This window comes from Lemur catta, chromosome 12 (genome assembly GCF_020740605.2).
Source record: "Lemur catta isolate mLemCat1 chromosome 12, mLemCat1.pri, whole genome shotgun sequence".
In the NCBI taxonomy this organism is placed as follows: domain Eukaryota; kingdom Metazoa; phylum Chordata; class Mammalia; order Primates; family Lemuridae; genus Lemur; species Lemur catta.
This window is the reverse complement of record NC_059139.1, coordinates 62958029-62971598: the sequence shown is the minus strand read 5'-3', so window position 1 is coordinate 62971598 and position 13570 is coordinate 62958029. Positions and strand designations below refer to the sequence as shown.

The window sequence follows — 13570 nt, the reverse complement described above, 5'->3', positions numbered from 1 at the left end:
CATCATGATGCTGTGAAGCAAAGGCATGAAACATTTTGAAACCTGAATATGATAGTACTTTGTTTACATAATTTCTTCACTCTTGTCATTCACTGAGAAGTTTCTACAAAGGATTTGAACTCATAGTCTGACATTTTTAAGAATATATTATTATATTGATTTGTTAGGACTATGACTTGTTGACTGTCTCATACTATAACTTATTTGCTGTTACTGCATCTTGTCTCTTTGAAAGAAAATTAAGTTGATATTAAAGTTGGCAAATGGTTATTTTTTTAAACAAAGTTCTTTACCTCTATATTTCAGGTTCTTAAGAATTTTTTTCTGAATATGTGTATTATAATGCAAAAACTTTAAGCCATTATGAATTTTTATATGTTTTATGTATACCAAAGGGTCACAGATGGTGGAAAGATTTGTTACCATGAGGTAGTGTAGCATTTTGTGATTATAAAATTAATCTGTCTCTAAATCTGTTTAAAGAGTTTTTGCCATCTAATGAGCAATATAAATTATTAATATTTTCATGTTCTTGGGGACATTCACAGCCATAATTTTACCAACACAGCTGTTTGACCCAGTGACATCATGTTTTGCATATTTTTGCATTTTAATAAGCTAGTCATTTAAAAGGTTACAAAGAAACCATAACTCATAAGTAATTAAATTATTTAGCAGAAGAAGTATGAGAAGATCTTCTGACATAGGTCACTGTGGGAAGGGAAATTCATAGCTATACTCAGTTGCACCTGTTAGGAGATAGACATATATTGAAGCTTTTCCCTTCGATTATGAAATGATGTTACTTGTTAAAATATCGGAATGTATACAGCATGACACACACATACTCACAAACACACATCCCCAAACAGTACATTTTCATTGTTATGGAGTAAGTTTAAGTACTAATCTTCAACACAAACACATAGCTTACCATTTAAGGGTTAATCATCTGAAAGTCTAGATAGATTAGTTTTAGTAGCATTTTAGTATTATTCTTTTCTCCTTTAATTTCTTTTTACATTCCTTTTTCTTTTGAAAAATAAAATGACTTCATATAGACATTTTAGGAATCTGTACTTGATTCTGATTTGGAATTTTCTACTGAATGGAAATATCTTAAAATAAAGGTTACTCTTAGGTGTAGGATAGGTATACTCTTACGTATTCCTAGCATAGTGCTTGATAGATAGTAGGTGCTTATTAAATATTTGTTTATGAATCAGTGTTTAATGAATTATTGACTCAATGAATCCTTGGGATCCTTGATTATGTCCTAATACTTGCAAGTGGACTCTTGGACCACAAGCAAAGCACTGATAAATTCTTGAAAATAACAACAAAAATATTTTAAATACATGATATTTTAATTATAATAAAAAAGAAAGAGAAAGATGGCATATTTTAAGAGAGAATGACTTATATCCTATAGTTCTTAAATAGTATTTATGAGTATCTTAAAAAATAAGCATATGTTTGTATGGTATATGATTGGGTCAAAGTGATAATATTTTGAAAGACCATATGGCTACCAGAGATGTTTCATAAATACAATATTTACACAACTTTATAATGGATTTTAACAGGAATTTAGGGGAACATTGGACTTTGATTCAGCACTTTAAAGCATAAAGGCTTAACTGCCATGCAGAACAGTAATGTTCATAAGATAAAACTGACCATCCAAGCCTGCTTTGGACCATGTGATAAAGATGTATCTGTAGGATTCCCTAGATCCATTTAGGGATTTTGATCTGTTATTGACTGGGCAACAGTTGTAACTTATTACTTCTTTTGAGTTTAATATGTAAATGTGTGGGTATATGTTTGTGTCATTTTATGAGAATGAGAAGCAAAGAATATAAAAGATTTCACAAAGCTGTATTATTTTGTGTCCTTGATAATGAATGGTGAATGTATTTATTTTATGATGCTATTGTGCATTTATTGAATTCTTCCATAAATAAGTTATTGATAAGTAGAAGAGAAATTTGTGAGATTTTAAGCAACATAATGTTCTAAAACCTAGGAAAAGTTAGAAATAGAGTAGGTGATAATATGGGCAAGTACAAAGTGAATATTTTAAAATAAATAGCACTTGGATGACCTGAGATGTCAGAACTGGAGACAAGGGTGTGTGTTTGTCAATATATCCTTCATGTTTTACAGACTCCTAAGGGAACAAGGGAAGATACAATTTCACCTTTTCTGTGCCAAAACATTTTAATTATATCTTCTTCCAACTACAGCGGTTCAGTAACCAAGGAGCTGACATTGATGCATGTGTTGATAAAGCTGCAAACATTCAAAATGAGATTAACAAAGATTTTGAGCAAAGGGTGACAGCTAATTTTGCACAGTATTCTGCATCTAATTCAGGCCATCGTAATAATAGAATATTTTATAACTGTTTTGTTATTCAAAAGGACTCATATGATGCATTTATGTTTGTGGATATCTTTGTATCATATTCAAGAAATTATTTGTCTTATGGCTTAAAACTATTTGCATCTATGTTGTAACCCTCAAACAATATTGAAGGGAGAAAAAAACCCTCCTATTATAAGTTTTGTTTTTTGTTTTTGTAAATCATACTTCATCCTTCGAACTCTTTGCCTTACCTTAATTAATCTTAAGCACACTAGCTAGAGAAGATATAGAGATGCCAAACACGTATTTCCTAATATTGCTTAGTATGCACCAATAAAATGGACGAGAAAAGTTATATTCAATTTATTTAATTAATAAAACTGTAGTTTCTTTATGTTCTTGAGCTCCTTTGAGCACATTTCAGTGTATTTCTTTTCTCTTCTATTCTCCATTTGAAGGCAGCTGACAGTCTTCTTTCACTTTTCTTTTTGTTTGTGAAATTTTCTTTTTTTTTTTTTATCCACTCACTTCTCCATCTGCTTTCACTTTTGTTTGCTTGGGCCGTCTCTCATCCCAACTTGATAATGAGGAATGCAGTGTGACCCTGACCTCTATCAGCCCATGCATGACCTTCTGACTCTACCATATAACCTTTGACCTTCTCTTTGACAGCTTGATTAATTACCCTGTGTTATGATTTATGAGTAAGTGCTATGTAAAAATAATAGACAACAGGTGGTCCTCTGAAAACTTTTTGTGGCATGTTTTCTTTTACTGACTAACTTGATGAGCTATTTGAAGTTGGAAACTTAACTGGGATAATCTATGTTGGGCCATATTATGGTATTTTTATACCATGGAACACAGCATTAGAATTTAGGGAGCCACAAGTTGAAGTATGGTTGTAAGGAACATTTTACAGAATATTAGTAGGGTGCTGTTACCTAAATACACATTTAGAAAAAACACAAAACAGAGTCAAGTGACATTTCAGGCTTTTCAGTCCCAGGTCACGTCTTGAGAAAATTGCTGAAATAATGGAGGGGGCATTTTTCAAGCAGAGTTGCAGCTCCAAAAGCTATGTTTACTTTAACGCTTCACTAATGACTTCTGATTGGTTGTCGTGACCTCCTCTCACTGTTGCACCTAGGATGTTGCAACACAGACATATACTTACCCTTCTTGTGAAAAAAATGAGAATAAACACAGCACACATCTTTCAGAAAAGATGAATGGACGGTAGTTTGTCCATGGGTTTGTACTTGTCCAGTAGTTTGTAGATAAAATACTTTGGGTTTCATTTCCCTTGAGGATGAGCACCTATCTTCTTTCAAACCAAGCAGACAGAATGCTGAACTTGAGAAATATGACTGATAAATTTGTGTAAAATGATCCCTTACAGAGCCCTGCCTGAAGACCAAAACAGATAGTTCCATAGGTCAAAGGATTCAACTCTGACCCTTGACCTCTTTGGTCACATGTGGCTTGCAGTATTGGTAGGTTAATATGTAGAGCTGAGTACTTTCGGCTGATTTTTTATTTAGCCAACCACAAGATATTTGAAAAGATGTAGAATTAACCCCCGTTTTCTACTTTCCTTATAATTGGAAATTAATAGGCAAATTAACTTGGATAAATCTTCAGTTTTAGCAAGGTTTCATTTGGGGTTAAAAGTACAGTCTGGTTTTGGTCAGGCATTTTTGAATTTTATCTATTTGCAGAATCTTCTTGATAAGTACATATCAGTACTGATTTAATTTCTCTGTCAAGGTTTCTTCTTTGTATTTGGCATCACCTGTCTGTTTTAGACCTTTCTGACCTAAGCCATCATTTGTTGGTTGAATGACAAATGAAGTATTATTTGTTAGTAAGTACATCCATAGACTTCAAAGTAAAGAGGGCCTGGAGGCCTGTGTATTCCATTTAAATCACAAGTATTTGTGGTGAACAAAATACTATGTCTAGCAATAAACTTTTGAGGGTTTCTGCTTAAGATCCCATAGTTTATCTTATAAACACAGTTTTGAAAATAAAACTACAGTTATAGCTACAAAAGTATAGAAAATGAAATGAGATGAATTAAAGAGATAAAGCTTACTTTTACCAATATCTGTCCTCTTGATCACCTTCTTGATCTTCTGCTAGACTGTGTGATACATAGAGTTAATTAACAACTTTATGTATGCTTTGTCTCTTGAAATGTTGGGTATTGGAATTGATTTTGTAAATCATTATAAAGGATGCCAGAAGTTTTATTTATTTAGTTGTAGAATGTTACATAATTAGTTTGATCATTTTATCTTTTTAAAGATAACAGGAGAGGTTTCTATGTGTATTTGAAATGGCCTAACTTTTTCATCTTATGAGAAATTTAGCATGCTTAAGGAATAATTAAATATAAAAGGAGTACTTCAATATAAAATGTTTGAGATTCTAATCATAAGTTATGGAGGTTTCCTTATTAGAGTAGCAATGCATAATTCTTTTACTATATTCTTCTTGATGCCTTTAGTATAGTTTTGTATATAGTGTAGTTTATGGGTAGATTCATTAAAGGTCACACTAACATCTCTACTTATTTTGTTGTGTGCTGATTGAATTACTGGGGATAGAAAAAAATCACTTTTTAAAATGACATTTTTATGATTTTTGAAATAAGTTGCTATTATTCTATTTAGAACAGTTAAATTTAACTACTGATATTTTATCTCTGCTTTGTTTTACTTTATTTGCTTTGACTCATAGTTTCCATACATTAATGTTGACATGACAAAAATCTTTGTAGCTTAAAGGGATTTTTTTGACAATGTTATATATGATGGAGAATACAAAGAAAAGATGAAGTTTTACTATGTATCTGTGGTTAGAGCGCGTAGGTGGAATGTTAACTATATTTTGTTGCTCATGGTTTCTCCTCATTATAAAATGATATGAATGGTCTCTGTGAATATTGCATTAATTAATTTATCAAAAAATTTTAATTGAAAAGTGTTAATTTTTTACAGAATGGTAATTGAATTTACAACAAAGACATTTATTAAAATCAGCTCTCATTTCTGCAGAAAATGTTCCTGAATATTTCTTGATTATTGTTACGTTAATTAAATTGGCAATGTGAAATATCTAAAGTATAAAATATTTTGTAAATAGTTCAGGTGTTTAAAGAGAAACATGCATTGTTGAGATCTAAATGATAAAAATTCTTTAATTGATTTATATAGTGGTGACTTAGAAATAGAATCATTTTTCATCTGGTGATGCCTAAGTGAAAAATTGACATTGTGTCTTTATAAAATTGAACAAATGAGTCATATAATTTTCAGTTACATAATCAATAACTTAGACAAATACTATTTCTTTGATGAGTTGTATGTGTCTATTTTTGTACTTCTTTAGGTGGGACACATCAAATTTCACAGTGTATTTAAAATCAAGTAGACATAATAATTTTTCACTCTATGATTTCTAAAAATTGATAAAAGTTTCAGTCAAATAAGCCTGACATTATGATAATAGTTTCCACTGATTAAGTTATAAGTTAGGATAATAGTTTATAATTCTGTGGTGACTAAATTTTGCTTGAAGAGTTTACCTTTATTTGAAATTTGTTTATTGTGCAGAGATGATATTCATATTATATCAATTTATTAAAGTCATACTTTGTTACTCTGAGTTTGAAATTTTTCATATTATCATTAAAATATAGTATATCACCATTTTCGTGTCTAAGAATTATAAGATTCTATTTTGGGTTTGCTAACTCGAACTCCTGTGTGTGTATGAGAGGGGGGTGTGTGTGTGTGTGTGTGTGTGTATATATATGTGTGTTTAAAGTTCAATTCACTCAGAGAAGGCAGGGAAGAAACATGACAGGAGACCACTTACTCAACGGTACACAATCTAGTAAGGAGGCAATTTTCTTTTTGGCCTATGGTGACCTTTTTTGACTATGTTCCTTACACCAGAGACAGTGTACTGAATGCCTCTATTTCACCCTGTTTAGCAGAGTGCAACAGTGTTCTTTAACTTACTTTTGGTGGGAGGAGAAGTTATGGCTGAAATTTGAGAAGGGCGTGAAAAGTTGTAAGAGGCACAAGGGAGAGGGGTAGGAACTTGCTTCAAATGTGATTTTAATAACTAGTCAAGTGTGTCCAACTGTAGAAAATCACCAAGTGACAATCTGTCTACCTGACAGTGATCACAATGAATTACAAGACTTTTGAATAGCTATACAGATTAGAATAAAGCAGGACAAAATAAAATATCTTTTGTTGCTAAAACTTTGGACTTACCAGCTAGGAAACTTAAAAAAAAAAATTCTCCTCTTTTGCTTTGATGTAGTATGTTTAAATTCAAAAATTTGTAAAGTGTTTTATAAGCCTTTCATGAAAGAGAGATTTATCTAAAAGTTTTATTTGAACATTTGTTGAAGAATGTATGATGTTTTATCAGTTTGCTATATATTATTATATAATTTTCACGTATGTAAGATGACTATATCTTAATTAATAGTCATATCATTAAAATCAGAACTTTAATGATCTTGAATATTCCCAAGCCAAATCATGGTTTTAGACAATAATATCATTTGATTAAGGGTAAAAATTGAACCAATCCCAATGAAGTTTGTAAGTAGTTTGTGAAATCAACTATAAAAATGACCAAACGTGCAGCAGTGTAGCATACTTAAAAATAAGATAATTGAGTCAATGCTAATATTGGTTTATTATTACTAACAGTTTTTAAAAATCATTTTCTTATGGTTGGTTTGGCAAAAAAAGAATTAAGTTTTAAACTTCAAGTTTCAAGATTCTATAGTCATACTTCTGAAAAAAGTATATAGTACCTTCTTTTAAAATAAGGATGAAATTTTATAACTTTTATTTTCTATAGCTCCTATGTTCTTATTGTAATATAACATGTCTTTTAAATGTGGCCTTAAAGTATTTTACAAGGATGTAATTGGGACACCCACAATATAGAACTGAATAGAAAAGATAAGATATATAATAGCTTCAAAAATTTGTGTTACACATGCTTGTCAGTGGTTATTGTTTATCCTCTATTTTCTCATGGTTAAGTTATTCCATCAGTTATAATATAAATATCAAAAGTTTCCTTAATTATAACCATAGAAGTATTTGCCTTGCTAGAAATGAGTCAGAGAGGAAAACATATGTTTTACAAACTTTAAAAAAAGCCTTAATAGCTCAACAAGCTATATTTGTTAACTTTGGAACTGTGCTTTTTCCTGGTCCTAGTTTTTAATAAAGAGAAATTATTATGGTAGTTTGAAAAATGAAAGCAATTTCAAGATTAAGAAGTTGCTTGCATGCATTATAGTACAACTGTGGCTTATTTTGTTTTATGATTTGTCTTTTCTCCTGAAAGAAAAGAGGTGAATAAAATCCAAGGTGCACAGGTAGATATCGTATGTTCCTGATAATATAGATATATAAATTTGTAGAATGTTGGATCTGATTTATTCCTTTTTAATTGCTTATTTGTTCAAACAAATAAAAATGCTCATTAAAGGGCAATTGTAAAGGAACAAAATACATGAAATTGTAGTTTGAATTGTAAACTTCAAAGATGTTATTTTCTCAAAATATATATTTTAAATTTCAATGTGGTTTGAAAGTATTCTTGTTATTTGATAATTTATTTCAATCATTTTTGGGATTCTGGGAAATACGAATTACACTTTTTAAAATTTAAGCTTTATAATCTTTGTATTACAGTATTTTGTTCTTATAGATAATATGTGCTTATTTACATATACAAAAAAAGCAAGCAATTTTAAGTGGCTTTCTTCTGGAAAAATTAAAACCATAATTATTCCTAAAGGAATATTTTAGTGAATATGAAACTATATTAAATTACTTAGTCTGAGATTTTACGAACTTTTTTTCAATACTTGAAATAGATTCAAAGATGAAATTATGCCACCTTCTTTCATTTCAAAACAGGAAGGATATGGAGTAATAGTACTGAATCCCAATGAAAACTATATCGAAGTAGAAAAGCCGAAGACACATGTACAGTCATCTTCTGATAGTTCAGATGAACCAGCAGAAAAACGGGAAAGAAAAGATAAAGTTTCTAAAGAGACAAAGAAACGACGTGATTTCTATGAGAAGTATCGTAACCCCCAAAGAGAAAAAGAAATGATGCAGTTGTATATCAGAGTAAGTGAGATCACTACTTTCCTTCATTGTTACTTTTACTATATTTATATTTTATTTTATATAAAGTATTGCTTTTTAAAGAACCTATTCTTTAATTTTTAGTCACTTATTTCTTATAGTTGTCTACTTAGATGAAATGTTTTCTGGTTTTTATTCCAAAGTCCAAAACACATCATTCTTAGCTCAGTGTTACATTTTGTAGAAGTCTCAAATGCAAATGCTGTTTCCTTTTGTGTCATACATTACTTCAAGGAAAATTTTCTAAAATAATTTTATTGTGGTATATGCAGAAGAAAGAAAACTTTCCAATACAACTTCCCAGCATGCTTTTTCTTCAAGGTATTACGCTGTTATGTTGTCCATAAGAGAGAGTACATGTAGCCTAATAATTCTAAGACATAGTACCTGCTGAAATAATAATGCACTGTACAAAGCATTCTTCATCTTGGGTGGTAAGTTTTACTGGATAATGGTTTGTTTTCCTATGAGCAACCATCTATCCACGGTGTCTCAGCCTAACTTCTGAAGGCAGATAGAGGGAAGAAGGCTAATTAATATCTTAATAAATATTTAAGCTAAAATAGTTCAGTGATAGTATAATGAAGGAACTCTGTCCTTTGCTCTTGTCCCACCCAGCGAACATTTGCACTTTGTAGTGCTAGCAGCATGGGATCAAAATATAATAGCAGTGCTGTCCCAAGGATTTCTAATTCTGTAGAGGGCAAAAACAATTTTATTTGCACTTTGACATATTCTGCTTGATGTACATACTATGCATTATATATATGAGACATGTGTGCAGTTTTCAAAGCCTCATTATGGATGCCAGAAGTTTAGCTTAATCAGAACATTTAAACATAGAGAAATTAACGTTTTATAAATGACACTGCAGAATAATAGTAACATTTCAGGTTATTCAACTTGAGCTATTTTTACTTTACTTTAAGAGAGCATTAATAAAATACTTCATACCACCTTTGAAGGGAAATATTAATACGTTGCTTTCCAAGGTTTTATTTTCTATATTATACTCCTAGTCCACAGCATAATTGCTCTACTTTCTGGAATTGCACTTCCAACATTTAAAACATTTGATGATGTGTCAGTCTATTGAGTAAGAAATGACAGTTAAGGAGTAGTGAAAGCAACATAGAAATTCTCAAGACCCCCAAAAAAGATTTCCTGCCTAAGAACACCCAAAACACTTCATACAATGAGTCAAGCAAAAGTTAGGCAGATTACAATATTTAAATTTCTGAAAAGCATCTCACTACTTATATAATTTGCAAAACAAGAACAATTATTAGATCTGGAATCAATAAGTAGCTTGTTTGCTCTAATGTAGTTGTATTACCCCCTTTCTTGTGTGTGACCACGTCAAGGTCATCATGCTACCTTGTTCTCTATCAGTTGTCCTAAGCTTCCTTCTATATGATCCAGTCTGCCAACCACCATCTTATGACAGAGTTAAAATTTTTTAAAAATTACCTCTGCTATCCAGATTCCATAAATTAATTGTGTAAGGTTTTTGAAACACAATCATAAAGAGTATTTACTTATAAATGTAGAATGCAAGCAAAAAGTGGTTTTTTTTGTACTAAGTTTTTAATTTCTTCTTAAACAGTTTCTTTTATTTGCCTGTGACATGTACAGATTAAGCATCTATCTCAGACATCAGACAGCTGTCCTGTAGGTTTATTTCTTCCTTTCTGTTTTCTCTTTATCTTGTCACTGTTGCTTAGATTATTTTTTCTTTTGTTCTCTTATATGTGTGTATTTTCTTTATTCTGTTTTTAACGTCTGCTTTGTTTATCCCTGTATCTATTTCTTTTACACTAAGGGAAAAAAATTCTTTATATATTGCTTCATTGTTAAGACCTCTTTTTCCTTTTTTTTTTCTTTAATGCTTTTCTCTCGTTTACACTCCTGTCATTTTTACTTCTTTTCCTTAAGTCTTTTTGCTTCTTTCTTATCCCATTTCGTTCATCAGTCTACTTTCCCACTGAAAGTCTGAAAGACAAAAATAGACTCATGTGGATAACACAAGTTTGTATCTGATGGTCTTAGTTATGAAATCTTTTTTCTAAAGAAATACCATCTCTCTTTGAATCTTCTGAAATTGTGCAAAATAGCAGAGATATGCTGATACTGTTCAGACATACTTCTAGATAGCAAGACTTAGTCCTGTAGTAGGAAAGAGAAGAATGGTTCATTTTATATAAGGTGCATTACTTCTGAAGTAATTTTGGTCCACTCAAGAAATGACTTCTAGTGCTCTTTTTCCTGCTGTATATCTCCAAATAACAAGTGTTTGTAATTTTCAGATGCATTGTTCCTAGATAGAGCATGGTATGTAATAAAGCTAAATTAACTTTGATTTATATACATCTTAACATTTTGAAATTATCATCTATTCATTGCTACAGCCTAATATGTAGGTAGATCACATCATTTTATCCTTATTTAATAGTTAAAGAAGCTAATGCACAGATGTTTGTCTAGGATTACACAGCTACTAAATGTTATAACTAAGTGTTGAAACCAGGACTTCTAATTACTGTAGATTTTTGCCCCCTTTCCTCTTTACCACATTGTTGCATAGGTTGAAAACAAAATGTGTATCTAAAATATGAAAATTAAATCATATACGCTAAAAGTATGATATAATACAGCAAACTACATCTGATGATGACTAAGATTTTTAACCATTTATCATTTAATAGATACTAACTTATTTATAAACAATTTATATATATGTGTATGTATATATTCTCTTTTAATAGTATCAATAATATTAATTCAGATTTACAGATGAGGAAACTGTGGGTCAAAAACTTCTAGCTTTCTGAGGGTGGCAACTGAGTCTGCAGATGCCATCTGGGAGCTGTTGTGTCCCCTCCTGTGCCACTTCCTGTTGCAACTAATTAAGGCCTTTCTTGTATTGTTTAAAAAAAAAAAAAAACTTTCAGTAATTTTCCCAGGGTCACATATTTCTTCATATAAGCTTCATGAGGGCAAGTACTTGGTATGTTTTGCTCACTGCTATATCCCAGAGCCTAGAACAGAGCCTTCATAGTAAGTATTTGTAGAACAGAACCTTTACAATAAATTTTAAATAAAATGACAGAGCCAGGATTAAAATCCCAAACTGCTACTACTTTTTCTTATATGTCCTGCATTGTTTAAGCATGCTACTTGATTTTCTATGAAGACACAAACAAAACTACATTGTTGGTCTCCTACCCAATCCAATAGCTGAGATTACATTCCAAAAAATAATTATAAAAAGTGAGTATGTCAAAACTTATTTGATACTTTGGTTGATCTATACAGTTCCATCTGAATATATAAAAGTAGAATATACTGTTTTCCTTTTGAGCTACAACATCGTAGTGCTAAAATTTTGGATGAAAATGGAAATGTTTCATCCTGACTTAATGCTATTTCAAAATTACACATTTGCCCTTAAGAGGACAGCCAGGCTGCTCTGTTTGCTCTGCCTTGTCCATACTTTGCTTTATGGAATCTGTAACTATCCTTCCTGTTCTTTCCGCTATCCAAATTCTATCCATTTTGTAGTGCCCAGCTGAAATCCCACCTTCTCCTCTCACTGTAACCAGTGACCTCTTTTTACTAAGACGCTTAGAAGTTATTGTTATTAGTTAACTTATGTGGAATTTATCATGTGCTCTTGGATACACCTCTTGTATTTTGTCTTATAATTTTATTAATATTACCAATTTATCTTTCATGCCTCTCCACTAGATCTTCCCATAATCCTCTAGATCTTTGAGCTTACTTTATATATATTGTCATTGCATGTCAATCTTTAATAAGCAGATATGAGCCACTTTTTGCAACAGCACAGAGAATATTGTGAGGGAGTCAGGAACTGATACCAATCCTACTCAGAAGGATTTAATCTCCTGAAGGAGACCAGAGCAAAAAGATGAGGCATTAGTCTATAGATACCTAGGTAAAGGGATTTGCAGCTTATAACTGGGGAACCTGTGGCCTTGGGGCCATATGTTCAATCTAGGTCTTTGAGTGCAGCCTTTTGACTGAATCTAAATTTTACAGAACAAATCCTTTTATTGAAATGGGAGAACGATGAAGCTTTTCTTGCCTCCTTGGGTTATTAAAAAAGAACAGTCTTGAAATCAGAAGCCCGCAGGGTTCCTCACCGCTACAAGTGACTTGATGCTCATCTATCTAATGTTGAGTTGAAAGTGCTTGATCATTTCTTTCCTACAGTGAGACTTAGTTGTGGGCTGCTCTTGTGGGAAGGAGAGGGCTTAGAACCAGCATGTGAAAGAAAACAAAAACAAAAACAGACGATGGAGATGGAGAAGAGGAGAGTTACATTGGCAGCAAAAGGAAAAGTTGAAATGTGGAGGAGACACTTACAGAATAGGAATCTTGGCAGAGCCTGGCATTGCACATTGAAGATACTCAAATATTTATGGATTGATTGCCTGTTGACATCCATCAAAAATCTTACTCCTTAACATGCAAGATATTTGGTGTTGTCTAGTTTACTGACTGATATTTTCAACATTCATATGAATTTTTGCAATTGTTCACAAACAGCCAGCTCTGATAAACTGAATCTTTCTTTTAAAAAGAATGTTTCTGGTGTTCTGACTTGATATGTTCATAGTATTGGTGAGGACCGATAAATGTTACCCTGTCTTTTCTTCTGAGCCTCTTGTCTTCTTTACTGATCCCACTGGAGTCATTTCTATCTCCTGTTTTAGCAACCAAATTCAATTTATTTATATTACAAATAATGATTGTTTAATCTCTGGAACTATTTTATTTTCCTAGTATATTCAAGTATTTAAATTTTCTTTTTCTCTAGTATCTTAGTAACCAATGTAATTTTCAAATTTTTACAGATATCGGGTATACATAGGCAGAAGTAAAGTAGAATCCAGGCCTAAATCTTTAAGATTAGCAAAGTATAATTTTATTTTACTTACTAAATGAGTATAAATAGATGTGACTGACTA

At 31.5% G+C, this 13570-nt stretch overlaps 1 protein-coding gene across 1 annotated transcript in view; it reads left to right on the top strand.

The window, feature by feature from the left end:
• The window catches only part of FAM172A (family with sequence similarity 172 member A), a 412613-nt gene that overhangs the window by 176721 nt on the left and 222322 nt on the right, over positions 1–13570 (top strand). Inside the window, exon 7 of the mRNA XM_045566294.1 lies at positions 8340–8558. Coding sequence (XP_045422250.1) covers positions 8340–8558 — 219 coding nt within the window. The remainder of the gene's footprint in view (positions 1–8339; positions 8559–13570) is intronic.